General features: G+C 43.2%; 1 protein-coding gene across 2 annotated transcripts in view; it reads right to left on the reverse strand.

The window, feature by feature from the left end:
- LOC138664935 (CMP-N-acetylneuraminate-beta-galactosamide-alpha-2,3-sialyltransferase 2-like) overlaps positions 1 to 21,411 on the reverse strand; it is a 161,489-nt gene that overhangs the window by 22,368 nt on the left and 117,710 nt on the right. For both annotated transcript variants that reach the window (XM_069751986.1, XM_069751987.1), the window contains exon 3: positions 14,506 to 14,699. In XM_069751986.1, the coding sequence (XP_069608087.1) occupies positions 14,506 to 14,699 (194 nt within the window). The remainder of the gene's footprint in view (positions 1 to 14,505; positions 14,700 to 21,411) is intronic.

The raw sequence follows: 21,411 nt of genomic DNA on the forward strand, positions 1-21,411 counted from the left end.
CCTCATAACTACTCAGCCCTCCACCTCCAAAACCAGCTTATCCACCATTATGGAAGATCAACTTTCCTTTCTACTCTCTAGATCACATCTCACCACCTGTGCACTTGATCCAATACCGTCCACCTAATCCCAAACCTCACCACAGTCTTCATCCCAACCCGAACCCATCTCTTCAAGATATCACTAACAAATGGTGTTTTCCCCTTTTGCTTCAAACATGCCTCGATCACACTCATTCTCAAAAATCCCTCCTTTGGCCCATCCTATGTGTCTTGCTTTCACCCCATATCACTTCTCCCCTATACCTCAAAACTACTGGAACAACACATACATCTTGAACTGTCCTTCCACCTCTCCTCCAGCTTCCTCTTTGACCTCTTACAATGTGGCTTCTGACTGCATCATTCCACTGAAACTACCCAGACTAAAGTCACCAATGACCTACTAACCGCAAAATCCAAGTGACACTACACTGTTCTCCTCCTGGACCTGCCTTCTGCCTTTGACACAGTGGAACATTCCCTCTTACTACAGATTCTCTCATCTCTTGGCATTACAGACCCGGCCCTATACTGAATCTCTTCATACCTAACAGATTGGACATTCAGTGTCTCCCACTCACACACCAACTCCTCAACTCGCCCCTATTTGTCAGTGTCCCCCAAGGTTCAGTTTTAGGACCCCTGCGCTTCTCCATCTACACCTTTTGCTTGGGATAGCTCAGAGTCCTATGGCTTTCAGTATTCTCTTTATGCTGGTGACACACAGATCAATCTCTCTGGGCCCGATATCACCTTCTTATTAACGAGAATCCCACAATGTCTATCCGCTATTTCAACTTTCTTCTCTGCTACATTTTAAAAATTAACATGGATAAAACAGAATTCATCATCTTTCTCCATCTCACTCAACCCCCCATCACCAAACAGTCCGATCCATCAAAGTCAATAGACGCTCACTCTCCCCAGTCCTGCAATCTTGCTATCACAGGGTAATTCTTGATTCTGATCTCTCCTTCAAACCACATATCCATGCCCTTTCCACTTCTTGCTGACTCCAACTCAAAAATATTTCCTGGATCTGCACATTCTTTAAATCCAAAACCTGAAAAAAACAAAACTCTAGTGCATGCCCTCCATCTCCAGTCTCGACTACTGAAACCTCTTGCTCTGAGGCCTTCCTTCTAACACTCTCAGCCCCCCCCCCCCCCCCAACCTATCCTTAACTCTGCTGCTTGACTAATCCACCTGTCCCCTCTCCTCTCTGTCAATCCCTTCACTGGCTCCCCATTGCCCAGAGACTTCAGTTCAAAACCCTAACATTGGCATCTAGTGTCCTGGTACTTACCTGCACGCAGCCTCCGATCCTCACAAGACCTACTTCTTTACTCCCCTCTTATTTCCTTTTCCCACAATCGCATATAAGATTTTTCCTATGCATCCCCGCTACTCTGGAACCCTCTACCACAACATATTAGACTCTTGCCTTCAAAATGAACCTGAAGACCTACCTCTTCCAACAAGCCTACAACCTTCAGTAACCCTTGTTGCACCATACTCCTGCACTACCAGCCCTACCCTCACCTACCATATCCTTACCCATCCCTTGTAGACTGAGCCCTCGCAGGCAAGATTCTCTTTCCTCTTGTTCCAGTTGGTGATTTGTTTTGTTCAAGATTATTGTACTTTTTTTAATTACGTATACCCCTTTTAACATGTAAAATGGCATGGAATAAATGATGCTATAATAATAATAATAATAATAATAATAATAATAATGTACTGGTGGATTTTTGCAATATATGTATTATATGGATATTTTCACTTAAATCTTGTAGGGGGTTTCCTACAATAGCTCACCCACCAACTCTTCAGTCCATTTGTCTGTACTCAGTGTATATTGTTTTAATTATAGTCTAAATAAAGTCCTGATTGTTCAAACATATATTTGTTTATGATCTGCGTCTCCATCAAAAAGTTTTCTCTTTTTGGTTGTTTGCAGATTATCTGTGCCTCATGGGGACGCGACTGATATTTACATTTAGTTGAGTTGCAAAGTATTAAGGTTACTTTTGTGCAATAAAAACCACTTTACAAAAAAAAAAATATATATATATATATATATACAGTGGGGCAAAAAAGTATTTAGTCAGTCAGCAATAGTGCTAGTTCCACCACTTAAAAAGATGGGAGGCGTCTGTAATTTACATCATAGGTAGACCTCAACTATGGGAGACAAACTGAGAAAAAAAAATCCAGAAAATCACATTGTCTGTTTTTTTATCATTTTTTTTGCATTTTATGGTGGAAAATAAGTATTTGGTCAGAAACAAACAATCAAGATTTCTGGCTCTCACAGACCTGTAACTTCTTCTTTAAGAGTCTCCTCTTTCCTCCACTCATTACCTGTAGTAATGGCACCTGTTTAAACTTGTTATCAGTATAAAAAGACACCTGTGCACACCCTCAAGCAGTCTGACTCCAAACTCCACTATGGTGAAGACCAAAGAGCTGTCAAAGGACACCAGAAACAAAATTGTAGCCCTGCACCAGGCTGGGAAGACTGAATCTGCAATAGCCAACCAGCTTGGAGTGAAGAAATCAACAGTGGGAGCAATAATTAGAAAATGGAAGACATACAAGACCACTGATAATCTCCCTCGATCTGGGGCTCCACGCAAAATCCCACCCCGTGGGGTCAGAATGATCACAAGAACGGTGAGCAAAAATCCCAGAACCACGCGGGGGGACCTAGTGAATGAACTGCAGAGAGCTGGGACCAATGTAACAAGGCCTACCATAAGTAACACACTACGCCACCATGGACTCAGATCCTGCAGTGCCAGACGTGTCCCACTGCTTAAGCAAGTACATGTCCGGGCCCGTCTGAAGTTTGCTAGAGAGCATTTGGATGATCCAGAGGAGTTTTGGGAGAATGTCCTATGGTCTGATGAAACCAAACTGGAACTGTTTGGTAGAAACACAACTTATCGTGTTTGGAGGAAAAAGAATACTGAGTTGCATCCATCAAACACCATACCTACTGTAAAGCATGGTGGTGGAAACATCATGCTTTGGGGCTGTTTCTCTGCAAAGGGGCCAGGACGACTGATCCGGGTACATGAAAGAATGAATGGGGCCATGTATCGTGAGATTTTGAGTGCAAACCTCCTTCCATCAGCAAGGGCATTGAAGATGAAACGTGGCTGGGTCTTTCAACATGACAATGATCCAAAGCACACCGCCAGGGCAACGAAGGAGTGGCTTTGTAAGAAGCATTTCAAGGTCCTGGAGTGGCCTAGCCAGTCTCCAGATCTCAACCCTATAGAAAACCTTTGGAGGGAGTTGAAAGTCCGTGTTGCCAAGCGAAAAGCCAAAAACATCACTGCTCTAGAGGAGATCTGCATGGAGGAATGGGCCAACATACCAACAACAGTGTGTGGCAACCTTGTGAAGACTTACAGAAAACGTTTGACCTCTGTCATTGCCAACAAAGGATATATTACAAAGTATTGAGATGAAATTTTGTTTCTGACCAAATACTTATTTTCCACCATAATATGCAAATAAAATGTTAAAAAAACAGACAATGTGATTTTCTGGATTTTTTTTTCTCAGTTTGTCTCCCATAGTTGAGGTCTACCTATGATGTAAATTACAGACGCCTCTCATCTTTTTAAGTGGTGGAACTTGCACTATTGCTGACTGACTAAATACTTTTTTGCCCCACTGTATATATATATATATATATATATATATATATATATATATATATATATATATATATATATATATATATATATATATATATATATCTAGATTCATTTTGTATTTTTTGTGTGACTGCGGTTCGAAATTCACAATCAGTGACGACATAGATCGTGTCCAAGGCTGGCCTGTAGTACCTGATAGGCGGCTCCGATCTTTTCTGTGATATCACTGAGAAGATCAAAGCCAAAAAGGTAGGCAATGCCAGGCTGCTTCATTGTGATTCTATGATCTATCACTAGACATACCACAGACTTACTGTGCCCAAGTCATGTCTCCGGTGTAGGAGACAGCAGTTCTTTTAACTATCACTGTTAAATCTTGTGCGGTGACAGTTTAAAGCAATCATGTACATTTATGGCAAAATGCGGTAATGCACCACGTTCCCTGACGTACATATATACTGTATGTAATGTGCATTTATAAGGGGTGATCTGAGACCATTAATGAGCACCAATCAACTATATGCAAGTCAATCGGTGATTGTAAATGGGATGTGCTGCGGATTACATGATGGTGTATGGGGACAGAACATAGTGGAGCTAATCATGGACTACTGCCATTTTATCACAGATATTGCAAAATTCTGTTGCTTGTAGGAGATTTTTACTGAAATCACATCAGCAGAAAATTACTACGCGTTTCCTTATTCTAGTTACTTTCAGTAAATTTTGGAAATTGCTGACGTCGCATTTACTTAGTCATGCACATTTTCTATTAAAAACCCGAACTATTAAAAATTGTATGTGTGCAAAAAAAAAAATAGATTTAGACTTACCGGTAATTCGGTTTCTAGGAACCTTCCACGACGGCATGCGGAGGTTGCCTCTTTGCCCTAATGGGGAACAGGAAATACGGAGAGGTTAAAAGGCACTCCCACCTCCCACTCACCAGTGACTTATAACTGAAAACCATAGCCCCGGTTTACCTTGAATCCAAGATTTTAAATCCAGGAGTATGTAGGGAGGGAATTAGTGCCGTCGTGGAAGGTTCCTAGAAACCGAATTACCGGTAAGTCTAATTCTATTTTCTCTACTCACCTTCCACAATGGCATACAGAGGAATACCAACTAATTTGGCGCTAGGGAGGGACAACGGCCCACAGAACTTTCCGGCCGAAGACTAACTCCTTGTTGGGCATTATATCCAATCTATAATGTTTAGAGAAGGTTTGCAATGAAGACCATGTAGCTGCCCTGCAGATTTGTTCTGCTGATGCACCTGTTCTTTCTGCCGAGGAGACTGAAGTAGATCTGGTCGAGTGGGCCTTAATCCCCACTGGGGGAGTCTTGTTTTGAGCAAGATATGCTTCCGCTACAGCTTTCTTAATCCAGTTAGCAATGGTACTCTTTGCTACTTTTTTACCCCTATTTTGTCCTGAAGGATGGACAAATAGATTCTGATCAAGTCTATAAAGGTACCTTCACACTGAGCAACTTTACAACGAGAACGACAACGATCCATGACGTTGCAGCGTCCTGGATAGTGATCTCGTTGTGTTTGACACGCAGCAGCGATCAGGATCCTGCTGTGACATCGCTGGTCGTTGCTGAAAGTCCGGAACTTTATTTGGTCGTCAGATCGGCGTGATTCGTCATGTTTGACAGCAAAAGCAACGATACCTGCAATGTTTTTTCACAGAGCTAACAACCAGCGAGAACGATAAGTACGTCACTGGATCGCTCCTGCATCATTCTGGAGTTGCTGTGTTTGACATCTCTACAGCGACCTAACAGCGACGCTCCAGCGATCTAGTTTAGGTCGGATCGTTGTCTATATCGCTGGAGCGTCGCTAAATGTGACGGTACCTTAAGAGCTGGTTTGGTCTAAATAGAATAACACGATGCGTCTGACGTCCAGAGTATAAAATCTTTCTTCTTTAGGATTTGTTGGATTATGGCAAAAGGAAGGTAGAACAATTTCCTGGGAGCGGTGGAATTTTGACACAACTTTTGGAAGAAAAGAGGGGTTGAGATGCAGTACTATAGAGTCATCTCTAATGAATAAATAGGGCTCTCTTATTGAGAGGGCCTGTAGTTCTCCTACTCTTGCTTATGGCCACCAGAAAAATTGTTTTGTAAATAAGATTTTTTTGGAGAACAGGAGGATAACGGCTCAAAGGGTGGACCTGTAAGCCCTTGTAACACCAAATTAAGGTCTCATAGGGGCACCATCGTTTGTGTTCCAAGATTCATCCTAGAGGCTGATATCATGAACTTCTTAATCCAGCAATGATTTGCCAGATCCTGGTCAAAGATAGAACTGAGGGCGGAGACATGTACTTTTAGGGTATGTGCACACGTCAGGTTTTTTTCCTGACAAAATCCGGAGAAATATGCCAGAAAATCGCGTTTTTTTCCGCGCGTTTTTCTCGCGTTTTTTGCGCGGATTTTTTGTGTTTTTTTTTTTTTCTTCCTGAATGCATGAAATCCGCAGAAAATCCGCAAAAAGAATGAGCATGGCCATTCTCTTTGCGGATTGCGTTTTTTTTGCGGAAAAAAACGCATACATCTGCACAAAAAATGCGGAATGCATTCTAAATGATAGGATGCATAATTTGAGCGTTTTTTATGCGGATTTATAGCGTTTTTATCGGGAAAATCCGCAAAAAAAAACGCGAAAAATCCGGACGTGTGCACATACCCTTAAGGTGCTAGGCCTGAGGCCTATTTCTAAGCCTTTTTGTAAAAAATCTAGAATTTGTGACAAATTTTGATTTAAGGGATCTGGTAATTCAGGAAGACAGAAGGATGAACATTTCTTCCAAATTTTATTGTATATGGCATTGGTTACTGGTTTTCTTGATTTTTGAAGTGTAGCAACTACTGAGTCTGATAGTCCTTTAGCTCTCAGCACTTGGGCTTCAGTAACCATGCCGCCAGATTCCATTTGTGAGAATCTAGGAGATGAATTGGTCCCAGTGAGAGAAGGTCATCTCTTATTGCAAACTGGACTGGGCCGTCTACCTGTAAGTCCACGATCAGGTTGTACCAGTTACTTTTTGGCCACAACGGGGATACCAATATAGTCAGTGTTTGTTCTTCTCGAATTTTCCGTAAGACCTTTGCCAAAATTGGGATTGGTGGAAACGCATAGGCGAGGCGAAAGTTCCACCTCTGGGCTAGAGCATCCACCCCTCTGGAGCCATCCCTGGGATTTAGGGAGAAGAAAGCTTCGACTTTCGTGTTTTAGCTAGATGCGAAGAGGTCGATTTCCGGAAGACTCCACCTGTTTACAAGCATCTTGAAGCTCCGGTTGCTCAGGCTCCATTCTCCCGGCTGTATACCCTGGTGATTCAGATAGTCTGCCTGGGTGTTGGAAGAGCCATTCAGGTGAATTGCTGTCAGAGATAATAGATGTCTCTCTGCCCAAGAGCATATCCGGGTAGATATGTTCCTTAGGTTTTTGTTCTTTGAACTGCCCTGGTGTCTGATGTGAGCAACCGTAGTCATATTGTCCGAATATACTCGAACATGATGTCCCCTGATAAGCTGGCCCCCTACTAGTAGGGCTTCCTCTACAGCTTTTAGTTCTCTGTAGTTGGATGACTTTTTGCTTGTTGCCCCATCCCAGAGACCTTGGAAAGGGGTATGGTTTATCATGGCCCCCCAGCCTTTTTTGTTGGCATCTGTTGTAATTGTAGCCAATGGGACTTGAGTCCAATTGACCCCTTTTTGTAGGTTTTTCAGATTTATCCACCATGCCAGGGAGGCTTTGACATGACCCGGCGTGTATAGCCTTTTGTTCAATGAACTGCGATTACCATTTCAATTCTGCAGAATGTGTGCCTGAAGAATTCTGGAGTGGGTCTGAGCCCAGGGCACCGATTGGATGCAGGCTGTCATGGATCCTAGGAGTGACATGCCTTCCCTGATCGTAGGGGATCTCATATCTCTGAAAGTCTTGAGTTTCGATATCAAGGTTAAACGATGGTCCTCTGGAAGGAAGGACATTTGCCTTGCAGAGTTTAGGAGGACTTATAGGAATTTCCTGGATTTGGAGGGCTGTAGCTGTGATTTTTTTCAGATTTGGGATCCACCCAAGAGAAGTCAGAATATTGAGAGTCTTTGAGACATGAAACTCCAGGATCACTTTGGTGGAAGCCACTATTAGTAGGTCATCTAGATAAGGCACTATACAGATGCCTTGCTTCGGGATAAAGGAGACTACTTCCACCATTATCTTGGAAAATACTCTTGGCGCAGAGGAGATTCCAAACGGAAGAACATTGAACTGATAATGCTCTATCAGACGTTCACTTTGTACCGCAAACTTGAGATACTTTCGATGTTTTGGGTGAATTGAGATATGAAAGTATGCATCTTTCAGATCGATAGTCGCCATGAAGGAGTGATGGCTTATTAAAGGGATGGCAGTTTTTACCGATTCCATTTTGAATCTTCGGTATTTCACATGCTGGTTGAGACCTTTCAGATTTATAATAATACGGGACTCGCCCGACGGTTTGGGTACCAGAAATAGATGGGAGTAATGTCCCAGATCTTTCTCTGATTCCGGAATCTGAGATATCACATTTGATTTTTTTAGATCCCTGAGGCCCGCTTTCAATATTGTCTGGTCTCTTAAGGAGGGAAGGGAGGTGACCTTTAGACCCCGTGGAGGGGAGGAGATGAATTCTATTAGAAGGCCCTCTTTGATGACATTGAGGACCCAGGGGTAATTGGTGATATTTTGCCACTGAAGGAAAAAATTTGAGAGTCTCCCCCCCATCGGGACAAAGTCACCGCTTTTCCTGCTGGGTCTGCTGTTCTTGTTGAGGGATAAGGATATTCCCCCCCTCCCTTCAGATAGCTCCAGTTTCCAGATTTGCCTTTTCCTCTTTGAGAGGTTTGGGGCTGAAAGGGACGAAAAAACTTTTTCTTAGTAGTTTTTTGTTCTGGAAGAGCTTATCGGTTGCCTTTTCCAAGAGGTCATCTAGGGAAGGCCCAAAAACGTAGTCACCCTTAAATGGTATGGCGCATAATTTGGCTTTGGAGGTGATATCACCAGACCACATCTTGAGCCAAAGAGCTCTTCTAGCTGAATTAGTTTGCACTAATGATCTGACGGCAACTCTGACGGTCTCCATAGAAGCATCCGCCAGGAATCCAGTAGCTCTAAGAAGACTGGGCAGAGAATCCAGCAATTCGCCCCTAGAAGTACCCTGGGATATATGGGATTCCAGTTCCCCTAACCAGCGGAAAAGGGCTCTAGCTACACAAGTCAAAGCAATATTGGCTTTAAGGGCTACCGTAGAAGTCTCCCAAGATTTCTTCAATAGACTTTCAATTTTTCTGTCCATCGGATCTTTTAATTGCGAGGAGTCTTCAAATGGAAGATCCCTTCTTTTAGCCACTCTTGCCACTTGTGAGTCGACCTTGGGGACATCCCATTTGGCCGGATCTCCTTCTAAGGGGAAACTGTGCTTCATTTCAGAGGGAATACTGAGGCGTTTTTCTGGCATTTTCCACTCTTGATTAATCATATCAGTTATATTAAAGTGTACTGGAAATCCTACGTTTCTCCTTAGTTATTCCACCAAACATCTGGTCCTGTATGGACTGTGGTTCTGACTCATCCTCCAGCCCCATAGTACTGCATATGGCAGATACTAAATCCTCAATCCAATCTGAAGAAAACAGATATTTTTGGTTTCAGAGGTCATAGGGGACATAGATTCCTCCCGTCTACCTGAGGATGAGGCACAGGAGAGGTCTGATTCAGACTCAGAATCCTCATCCTGAATTTTTCTTTTCTTTGCTGGAGAAAGTGGTGGTGGGGATGGAGGAGTAAAGGCCGCTGGGGAAGACTGCACCTCTTGCTTGACTAGCGAGCGGATTTCTTCCAATAGGGAAGGTTGCTCTGCTCTGACTATTTTGTCAGTACACGATCTGCAGAGTTTTTTTCTCCCATAATGGGGGCAATTTAATATTGCAGATAGCACATTTCTTTTTAATAGAAGTTTTAGGGGTAGACTTGTCTCCCTGCAACGAGAGAGGGAGAGAGTGTCAGAAATAATAAAGATCCCCCTATGTCATCTATCTAAGGACCCCCGTCCCTGCAACACTTACTGTGGCAGGGGCAGCGCTGGGCTCTGCAGGCGCAGGGCAGGTATTGCCTTCCATATCAGGACAGTCTTACCTGCGACGTTTTCAGGCAGGTTTTTATGCTAGATAGCAGGCCCCTGCTCCCAGCGATGATCAATTCCCTCCTCCCCTCCATGGTCCTGGGTGGAGGAACGGCATCCGGCACCAGGCGCCGGCGGCGGAAGTGCTGCACTGAGTGGCAGAAGAGACCGGAAGTGACGTGCGCGATACACTTCCTGGACGCCGGCAGAGCGCGCAGAGGGAGAGGAGACCGGAGACCTCAGGGAGGACTCCGGTCGGGATCACTGGCCTGCTTTACCCTCTAGGAGGTGCGGGAAGGCCAGGAAACGGTCCTGAGGACACCGCAGAGTGTCGCGACGGGAGCAGCACAAAAGGGAAGGGGAGACATGACCCAAGCTGCCTGGCTTTAGTTAGGCAAAGCCTAGTCAGTCCTGTAGTCGCCAGCCACCACAGCACACGGAACCTCTCTCTGTCCCATGGGGAACAGGAAAGACACTGGTGAGTGGGAGGGCCTTTTAACCGCTCCATATTTCCTGTTCCCGATTAGAGCAAAGAGGCAACCTCCGTATGCCGTCGTGGAAGGTGATTAGAGAAAAATCAGCTCACAGATAGTATGCGGAGGACTCAACGCTTGCATGGATATCTGCCTAGGTCCACAAACTTTTCAATATCAAATTTAGAAAGAGTCTAGCAATCAGAGATAATCCCAGAAGATTTGGCGCTTATTCCATCATGGTTAAAAAAAAAAGCTGTCAAAAAAATACAGGAGCGCATGAACTGGTCTTCATGTTTCAGCAGGTTATGCTTTATTCATGGTCAACAGAAAGTCTGTCCCTCTCTGTAGCCTACTTATGGTGAGGTATGGTAGATCAGCCAAACCTCACCCACTGTGATGCCAGGGCAGTGGCACAAACAGGGCCGGACTGGGACTAAAATTCAGCCCTGGCATTAGAAGTTACACAGGCCCACTTGTCACATGGTGACTGTATAATATCTTTGTACACTTGTAGGTTACAAGAACTGAGGGGAGTGTAGCTGTTGTGAATTCTGCTCTTGAGTTCCCTCCAGTGGTTGTAGGTGGGAATGCAGTTGTCTCTGAGTCACAGACCTGGCCAGGTGTATCGGATGATTACAATTCAGACTGGGATATTTAAGTGGGCAGGATCCTTTAGCCCTTGCCAGTAGTCAATGTTCCTTGTGAAGTGTTGGATCACTTTCTGGCTTCTCCTGCTCGCTGCCAATTTCAGCAAAGATAAGTGTTTGGTTTTTGTTTCTGTGGCACACTGCCAGTGTGCTTGTTTCAGTTTTATTCCTGCTCTGATTGTAGGATTCACTGGAGTTGCAGATTTACGCTCCTACATCTTTTAGTAAGATGTAGGAAGTTTTTGTATATTCTGCTGTGGATGTTTTGAAGGGTTTTTATACTGACCGCACAGAACTCCGTCCTATCCTGTCCTATCTAGCTAGAATGGCCTCCTGTGCTAATCCTGTTTTTCTGCCTGTGTATGTTTTTTCCTCTCCGACTCACCGCCAATATTTGTGGGGGGCTGTCTATCCTTTGGGGATTTTCTCTGAGGCAAGATAGTATTCCTATTTCCATCTTTAGGGGTATTTAGTCCTCCGGCTGTGACGAGGTGTCTAGGTGTGTTAGGTACACTCCACGGCTACTTCTAGTTGCGGTGTTAAGTTCAGGATTGCGGTCAGTATAGTGGCCACTTTCTCCAGTGAAAGTTCTCATGCAGCTCCTAGGTCACCGCATCAGAACATGTAACATGACTATATAACATATAATCACAGCTGTATCCAGTATTGCAGCTCAGTCCCCATAGAATGTAATACAGCTCAGTCCCCATAGAATGTAATGCAGCCAGCCCCCATAGAATGTAATGCAGCCAGCCCCCATAGAATGTAATACAGCACAGCCCCATAGAATGTAATACAGCGCAGCCCCATAGAATGTAATACAGCACAGCCCCCATAGAATGTAATGCAGCACAGCCCCCATAGAATGTAATGCAGCCAGTCCCCATAGAATGTAATGCAGCCAGCCCCCATAGAATGTAATGCAGCCAGCCCCCATAGAATGTAATGCAGTACAGCCCCCATAGAATGTAATACAGTACAGCCCCCATAGAATGTAATACAGCACAGCCCCCATAGAATGTAATGCAGCCAGCCCCCATAGAATGTAATGCAGCCAGCCCCCATAGAATGTAATGCAGCCAGCCCCCATAGAATGTAATGCAGTACAGCCCCCATAGAATGTAATACAGCACAGCCCCCATAGAATGTAATACAGTACAGCCCCCATAGAATGTAATGCAGCCAGTCCCCATAGAATGTAATGCAGCCCAGCCCCATAGAATGTAATGCAGCCAGCCCCCATAGAATGTAATGCAGCCAGCCCCCATAGAATGTAATGCAGCACAGCCCCCATAGAATGTAATGCAGCACAGCCCCATAGAATTTAATGCAGCACAGCCCCATAGAATTTAATGCAGCACAGACCCCATAGAATGTAATGCAGCACAGACCCCATAGAATGTAATGCAGCACAGCCACCATAGAATGTAATGCAGCACAGCCACCATAGAATGTAATACAGCACAGCCCCCATAGAATGTAATGCAGCACAGCCCCCATAGAATGTAATCCAGCACAGCCCCCATAGAATGTAATGCAGCCAGTCCCCATAGAATGTAATGCAGCACAGCCACCCCCCAATAGCCCCACAATCCAGTTATCACTCATTGATATATAATAATAATAAAAAAAAAAAACACTCTACTCACCTTTCCTCTTGCCCCGCGCTGCTCCTGGCTCCGGTCTTAGCAGCTGCAGTCTGCCTGCCCGGTCACACAGCAGGTGCGTGATGATATGACGTCATCGCGCACCCGCAGTGTCAGCGGCAGGCAGAGCGGGGAGAGGGAGCAACAGCATCATTGCATCCTCCATCATTGCATTCAACTGTACCGGCGTCTATGACGCCGGTATAGTTGAATGCGGGGCCGGGAGTGTGCCGACAGCGGGTGGAGTGTGCCGACAGCGGCACACTCGAGCGGCCCACTACTGCCACCGGCCCTTCTGGCATTTGCCAGAACTGCCCGATGGCCAGTCCAGCCCTGGGCACAGACATATCTCTGTGTATACCCAATTGTGCGATTTAGGAAGCACGGACACTATAGAGACAATATAACCACACCTTTTGTGGGCATGATTACAGCTGGCTAGACTGCTCAGCACTAAGGGCCCAATTCATCAAGGCTGGTGTTGTTCACGATTCATGAAGAGGCTTATGATTCTTCATGAATCAGGACTGTTGGATGAGGGGTGTGCACCAAATCCTACTCCAGTACTTTTCGGGGTAAGTTTTTTTGGGCGTAGCAAATTCCTGCACTCAGCATGAATTTGAAGAAGCTGGGTGACAAATTTGTGAAAGTACTAAAAGTTGCAAAATTTTAGTAGTCAAACTTAAGCAATTTTTCAAAGGTTTAGCCCTCTGTGTCTGTACTATTACATACTTAGGCAGATAACTGGTTCATGCAGCTTTACATGAACACCCGAGCCTTACACTATGGCTGGTCCGAATAACTAAAGCAATTGTTACCATCCACCTCTCGTGTCTCCCCTTTTCCTCATAGTTTGTAAGCTTGCGAGCAGGGCCCTCATTCCTCTTGATATCTATTTTGAACTGTGATTTCTGTTATGCTGTAATGTCTATTGTCTGTACAAGTCCCCTCTATAAATTGTAAAGCGGAATATGTTGGCACTATATAAATAAAATTATTATTATTATTATTGATGAATGTGTTCCCAAAGTGTACGCCTGTCCAACTAGTCATACTAATTGGAATATACAGCAACACAAGATTAAACACCGATTTTCCAATTATGTTGGTAACTTTGCCTTAACTTTGGGGTTGCTAGAAATAAGCATGTAATGACAAATACAGTCCTGTTGTAAATTAGTAGGGGTAAATCCTGCGGCTATGTTCCCTTTAACAATAATATTATGTGAAATTTCTATTATGTCGCTGACAGTGATTGCGAGTGTAAATGGGTCTTTTAAAATGAGTGAAAATCGAGAGAATCCAGCAATTCTTCGGATAAAAAAAATATATATATACAAAAGCTTTACTGTAGATTTAGATAAAACAGAACATTCCCACAATTGTCAAAGAATAGCGCTCATCTACCTTTCGCGTAGGAGAAGTTCTCATTTTTTTACAGTACTGGGAATGTCCTGTGTTACCTAAATCTACAGTAAAGCTTTTGCATATTTTTTATCTGAAGACTGGCTGGATTCTCTCCATTTTTCACTCGTATGTTACTCGGCTGGAGTGGTTTTATCCAAGCCGGGGATTGCTGGCCACTTCATTATAGGTGAGCTGGATCACAATTTTTTCTTTTGTCTTTAAAATGAGTCCCATAAGGGCAGGAAATGATTGGCGGGCTGTGAAATGTGCTACATTGTATACATTTTAGGATATAATTGTCTAATACAATGGCCCTGCTAATTGGTATCATTGCTATAAATTTAGAAATCTTCACAGAAAATTGCTCACTTTAAAACCAATACAATCAATCACTTTTAGGAAGAACAATCTAAATATAATAAAAGACAGAACTACCTGATAATGAAATTATGAGAATCAATTATTTCTCCACGACTTGATCCCTTCAGATTACCAGAATTTCCCACAACAGCACAGTGTCGGCAAGGCCTGTTATTCTGTTCTTCATATGGGTTCCCACTTGGAATAACTTTAAATAATTCTTCTAGGATCCATGAAATTTGACTTACATTATTTCTCCCTTGAAGTTTCTAAAAAAATATTTAATTAAAAAAACAAAAACACTTTTAATCAAGGTAGAAATTTGGTTTTTAATCAGAAAATCAGGCTTAAAAGGAAACCCGTTATTAAGAACGTAGGCATTGAATCACTGCCAACATGCTACAGGGCTCAAACACCTTTCTTTACAATCCCCGCTTTCATAAGGGGGAACTTAAATTTGAAAACTGGCACTTGTAACGCTCATGAGTCCACTTGGCGGTGCGGCAGTGCGGCCTAGTCATGGGTTCTCTGCTTCTTGCACCCATACTTTGCATTGAGTGATGACTGGCTGACCACTTTTGTCATCAAACCACTATTTTCATGACAAGTTCCTTTTAATCAATATCTTACTAATCAGAGATGACATCATGTGTGAATAGAATATCAGCATCATGACAAACGTAAGACCTGATTTTCTACCTGGCCGTAAAATCATCTAGAAAGAAATTTCTCATGTTCAAAGAATCAACTTACTCCTTTGGTCCGCCATTTACCGAGCAACTATTTGTCTAAGGCCTCTTTCACACTTCCATTTTTACAATTTGCACAGGATCCGTCAAAATGTTGAAAAGACGGATCCTGTGCGGATTGTAAAAAACGGGTGCACTGGGTCCATTTTTTTGACGGACCCGTCGAGGCTACGTGCACACACTTTGTATGCGTCTTCGCAGCGGTTTTCCGCCGTGAAAAAGCATACACAACACAACCCATGTTAAAAATAATTAAAAAAATAAAAAATAGTGTTATTCTTACCTTCTGGTGTCCCCCGCAGCCTTCCTGATGCTCGTGACGCTCGCGATGCTCCCGTTCCCAGTAATGCCTTGCGAAATGATCCGATGACGTAGTGGTCTAGTGAGACTGCTACGTCATCTGGGGTCATTGCCGCAATGCATCACTGGGAACGGGAGCATCGCGAGCGTCACGAGCATCGGGAAGGCTGCGGGGGACGCCGGAAGGTAAGAATAACACTATTTTTTATTTTTTTATTATTTTTAACATTATATCTTTTTACTATTGATGCAGCATCAATAGTAAAAAGAGAGAGCGAGTGAGAGAGAATTTCCCTGACTGGAAATTCTTCCACGCATGCTCAGTTTCAAAACACGGAACCTGTTGCTGGATTCCTGCTTTTGACAGTCAGCGACGGATCCTGCGTCCATAGGTTTCAATTATAGCCAATGACGGACGGTGCAGGATCCGTCGCTGAGCGATTTTCCGACGTGCACAAAAAAATGTTCCTCTGTGATTGGTCTCCGCCCAATGGACAGCAATTTTACGACGGATCCAGTGCACGACGGATGAAACAGAAGGCCATCCGTCACAATCCGTCACTAATACAAGTCTATGAGAAAAAAATGGATCCAGCAGAAACATTTGCTGGATTCGTTTTTTTTTCACAAAATGACGCATTGTGACGGAAAAAGAAAGACGGAAGTGTGAAAGAGGCCTAAGGGTCACACCTAAATTTGTAATTGTATCTACAATTACCGATGGATATTTCCAAATACGATTCCAGTGCACAGGCACTACAGGCAAATTAAAAAAAAATGCACTTTTGACAACTCTGATCAGGAAAAATAGCGTATTTGGACGCAAAGTATTATTGCCATGTTCTACTTTGCACACTTTTCTTTTAGAACTATGCGGATTTACCGCACTTAATGGTGAAAATATGCAGAGGAGACAGCTGCAGAAATTAACATGCTGCGGCTCGGAAACCTGCACCATGGGTCAGTTTAAGCAGCGTTAAAACGAGGCACAGTGGGGATTGGATTTCTAGAAATCCCATCCACCGTGCTTGTAATGTAAAACACGCTGAGTCTGAAACGCTACTATTCCCGATTGCGGGCACAAAGCCTAAACGAGCAGCTACAAAGGCAGAAATAGAAGTTGTATTGGCCTCTTGTTCTCCCATCATAAAGCACCCACTCATGTCTCTCGAACACTCCGCTGGTAGTTATAGTGGGCACTTTAGACACAGGTTATTTTAGGCTCAGTACACAGCGATGAGATCTAATTGTATCTCGCTTCCTTAGCGAGTTCACTTTTTTTTTTCCAGGAGACAGCCCAATGTTTTACAGCTTCTATCCGTTTGCTTCTGGTGGTTCATTATATCATGAGTATCATGGGCTCACCAGATTGCCATAGGATTATTTGGTAAACCCAGGCTCTGATACAATGAGTACTAAAGCAAGGATACTATGTGTTCACACTTTACATTTTTTTCAAAGCGGGAAAAAACAGCATTTAACAGTACCAGCAAAACAAGAGATTCCTGAAGTCTAAAGGCAAACAGTTGAGTTATTTTTCCTTGCGCATTTCCAGCTGCGGTGTGTTTTTGTCGACTCTGCAGCATTTCAATTCTTTCAGCGATTTTCACCCAAATGAGTGTGGGGAAAAAAAGCAATTAAATACACAAAATCACACAGAGTACGGTATTTACGCAGCACTTTCCTTCCAAGACAAGTATATGCAGCAAATTGTTCTTAACCAAAAACCAAACATGTGCACATAGCAAAGTGGCCCAGCGGAGGATACCTCAAATTAAATCTGACTTAGAAGCCACTGACGTCTATTTCTTATACGTTATTTCAGTCACACATCAATTTTTTTCACGCATGACAAAAACTGACAGTTTCACCAGTGATTTCAGTTCAGAGTTTCATCCAAGTTTTAATCAGAGTTTGGTCCAAGTTTCATCAGTTATTCTCTTATATGAAAAGAAATAACAGTTTCTCCACCTTCTCCTATCTAACAATCTGTGAAAATCAGACTTCAGATGGCACTTGGGAACTTTTTTTCACTGACCCATAGACTTGCACTCCCTATTTTGATCAGACTTTCAGATCAAATTCATTCATGCCTTCGTGATTTTGTGCGGACTGCTAGGTCCGTGAAAAATAATGGACTTTTCAATGACCCAATTCACTATTACAGGTACGAGTGCTATCTGAGAAAAACACAGATAGCACGCATATGTAAAAAAACAGATGTCTGAATGAGGCTGAATAAAGTGTATATTTTCATTACAGATGGAGGGTGATCTTTTAGAATCATGTCTTTTGGGCCAAGGAAACCCAAGTTTAACGCTGGCTAGTATTGTAAACCGCTAGCATCAAGCGGAGAAAGATACTTGTAAAGTAATTCTACAGAAGTAATGCTCACTGGCCTATAATTTCCTGGCTCCATCTTCTTTCCTTTTTTAAAGATAGGGACAGCATTTGCCCTTCTCCAATCTTCTGGGACTTAACCTGTGATGGTAGTGGACACAGTGTAGCCATATTATTTTGGCCTTTTATAGCAGTAATTTTGATAATATTGGCCTTTGTATAGTGTAGTTTTGGTTAGCAATGTTGCAGAGTGCGTCTTCTTGCAGTCACCGCTGTACTTAGGAGAGCTTCAATCAGCAAGATATCTTGAGTAAACAGTATTTACTTCATACTGGATAAACATGAGATACAATTCAGTGTCACACAGTCTGTGCACTGAAGACAACACATTCATGAAGAAAAGCAAAACCGAAAGTAAAGGTACCTTCACACATAACGATATTGTTAACATAGTAACATAGTAACATAGTTAGTAAGGCCGAAAAAAGACATTTGTCCATCCAGTTCAGCCTATATTCCATCATAATAAATACCCAGATCTACGTCCTTCTACAAAACCTAATAATTGTATGATACAATATTGTTCTGCTCCAGGAAGACATCCAGGCCTCTCTTGAACCCCTCGACTGAGTTCGCCATCACCACCTCCTCAGGCAAGCAATTCCAGATTCTCACTGCCCTAACAGTAAAGAATACTCTTCTATGTTGGTGGAAAAACCTTCTCTCCTCCAGACGCAAAGAATGCCCCCTTGTGCCCGTCACCTTCCTTGGTATAAACAGATCCTCAGCGAGATATTTGTATTGTCCCCTTATATACTTATACATGGTTATTAGATCGCCCCTCAGTCGTCTTTTTTCTAGACTAAATAATCCTAATTTCGCTAATCTATCTGGGTATTGTAGTTCTCCCATCCCCTTTATTAATTTTGTTGCCCTCCTTTGTACTCTCTCTAGTTCCATTATATCCTTCCTGAGCACCGGTGCCCAAAACTGGACACAGTACTCCATGTGCGGTCTAACTAGGGATTTGTACAGAGGCAGTATAATGCTCTCATCATGTGTATCCAGACCTCTTTTAATGCACCCCATGATCCTGTTTGCCTTGGCAGCTGCTGCCTGGCACTGGCTGCTCCAGGTAAGTTTATCATTAACTAGGATCCCCAAGTCCTTCTCCCTGTCAGATTTACCCAGTGGTTTCCCGTTCAGTGTGTAATGGTGATATTGATTTCCTCTTCCCATGTGTATAACCTTACATTTATCATTGTTAAACCTCATCTGCCACCTTTCAGCCCAAGTTTCCAACTTATCCAGATCCATCTGTAGCAGAATACTATCTTCTCTTGTATTAACTGCTTTACATAGTTTTGTATCATCTGCAAATATCGATATTTTACTGTGTAAACCTTCTACCAGATCATTAATGAATATGTTGAAGAGAACAGGTCCCAATACTGACCCCTGCGGTACCCCACTGGTCACAGCGACCCAGTTAGAGACTATACCATTTATAACCACCCTCTGCTTTCTATCACTAAGCCAGTTACTAACCCATTTACACACATTTTCCCCCAGACCAAGCATTCTCATTTTGTGTACCAACCTCTTGTGCGGCACGGTATCAAACGCTTTGGAAAAATCGAGATATACCACGTCCAATGACTCACCGTGGTGAGTGCTATTTGTGACGTAGCAACGATATCGTTAATGAAATCGTTCTGTGTGACAGCGACCAACGATCAGGCCCCTGCTGGGAGATCGTTGGTCGCTGAACAAAGTCCAGAACTTTATTTCGTCGCTGGACTCCCTGGAGACATCGCTGGATCGGCGTGTGTGACACCGATCCAGCGATGTCTTCACTGGTAACCAGGGTAAACATCGGGTAACTAAGCGCAGGGCCGCGCTTAGTAACCCGATGTTTACCCTGGTTACCATGCTAAAAGTAAAAAAAAACAAACACTAGATACTTACCTACCGCTGTCTGTCCTCCAGCGCTGTGCTCTGCTCTCCTCCTGTACTGTCTGGGAGCCGGAAAGCAGAGCGGTGACGTCACCGCTCTGCTTTCCGGCTCACAGCCAGTACAGGAGGAGAGCAGAGAAGCAGAGCACAGCGCTGGAGGACAGACGGCTGTAGGTAAGTATCTAGTGTTTGGTTTTTTTTTACTTTTAGCATGGTATCCAGGGTAAACATCGGGTTACTAAGCGCGGCCCTGCGCTTAGTTACCCGATGTTTACCCTGGTTACCGGCATCGTTGGTCGCTGGAGAGCTGTCTGTGTGACAGCTCTCCAGCGACCAAACAGCGACGCTGCAGCGATCCGGATCGTTGTCGGTATCGCTGCAGCGTCGGTTAATGTGAAGGGGCCTTAAGAAAACAACCAACCACTGAGAGCTTCCCTCCCCACATTACAGCAAGTATATTACTTTACACACTATCGCCATCTGCTGTCTGGTTAGTATAAAGTCCTCCTTTCACTTATAATAAGTCCCAATCGGTTGCATATGCCAACACCCTTTCTCAACAGTAAGGACTTATTCAATCAAACCCAACTTTTTTATTAGTCTCTGATGTTTATCAGCATTCAACGCCTTCGTGAAAATGTCTGCTGTCATTTCTTCAGTAGGACAGTACTCTAACTTCAAGACTCCGTGTTCCTGATGATCTCTCAAGATATGATATTTCACATCAATATGTTTGGTTCTTGGATTGACTCTTTCCATCTGAGCAAGAACAAGACATCCTTGATTGTCCTCTTTTAGTTTTGTTGGTGCCAACTGTTGTTGTCCTAATTCTGTCAACAGTTGTCTTAACCACAGTACTTCTTGACTCGCATGTGCTGCTGCAACATATTCTGCTTCTGTTGAAGATAGTGTCACAATTGACTGTTTCTTACTTGTCCAACTTATTGGTCCACCTGAGAGGAAAAAAATATGTCCACTGGTAGATCTTCTGTCAGTTGGATCTCCAGCCCAATCTGCATCAACATATCATGTTAAAATGCAATCATTGCTTGTGGGTAATTTCAGCTTAACATTACTAGTTCCTTTCAAATAACGTATTACTCTCTTTACGGCATTCCAATCAGCTTTATTTGGTTTTGATACCTTTCTACTCAGGATTCCTACTGCTGCTGCGATGTCTGGTCTTGTAATGGTTGCTAGATACAGTAGTTTTCCTATTGCTGTTCTGTATTCTTCATTATTTGGTAGCATATTTTGTTCACTGTTCATCTCTTTGAGATAATTAGTTTCCATTGGAGACTTTACTGTTTTTGCATCTTTTAATCCAAATTTTTCTGTTATGTCTTGAATCATGTGATTTTGAGTCAGTAGGAAACTTCCATCTTCTTCTCTTTCTACTTGCATTCCTAGGTATTGTTTTACATTTCCCAAGTCTTTGATTTCGAAATGTTGCTTCAGGATTTTTAGAATGTTTTTGTTATCCCTTTCTTGTTCAAAACAAATCAAAATGTCATCTACATATATGAGTATGTAAATCCATCTATTAATCAGCCTTTTTGTGTATAAGCATGGATCAGCTTTGCTTCTTTGAAATTTTTCATTTGTAAGTACTTCCGTGATTTTGTCATTCCACGCT

The sequence above is a fragment of the Ranitomeya imitator genome, chromosome 2 (genome assembly GCF_032444005.1).
Source record: "Ranitomeya imitator isolate aRanImi1 chromosome 2, aRanImi1.pri, whole genome shotgun sequence".
Classification (NCBI taxonomy): domain Eukaryota; kingdom Metazoa; phylum Chordata; class Amphibia; order Anura; family Dendrobatidae; genus Ranitomeya; species Ranitomeya imitator.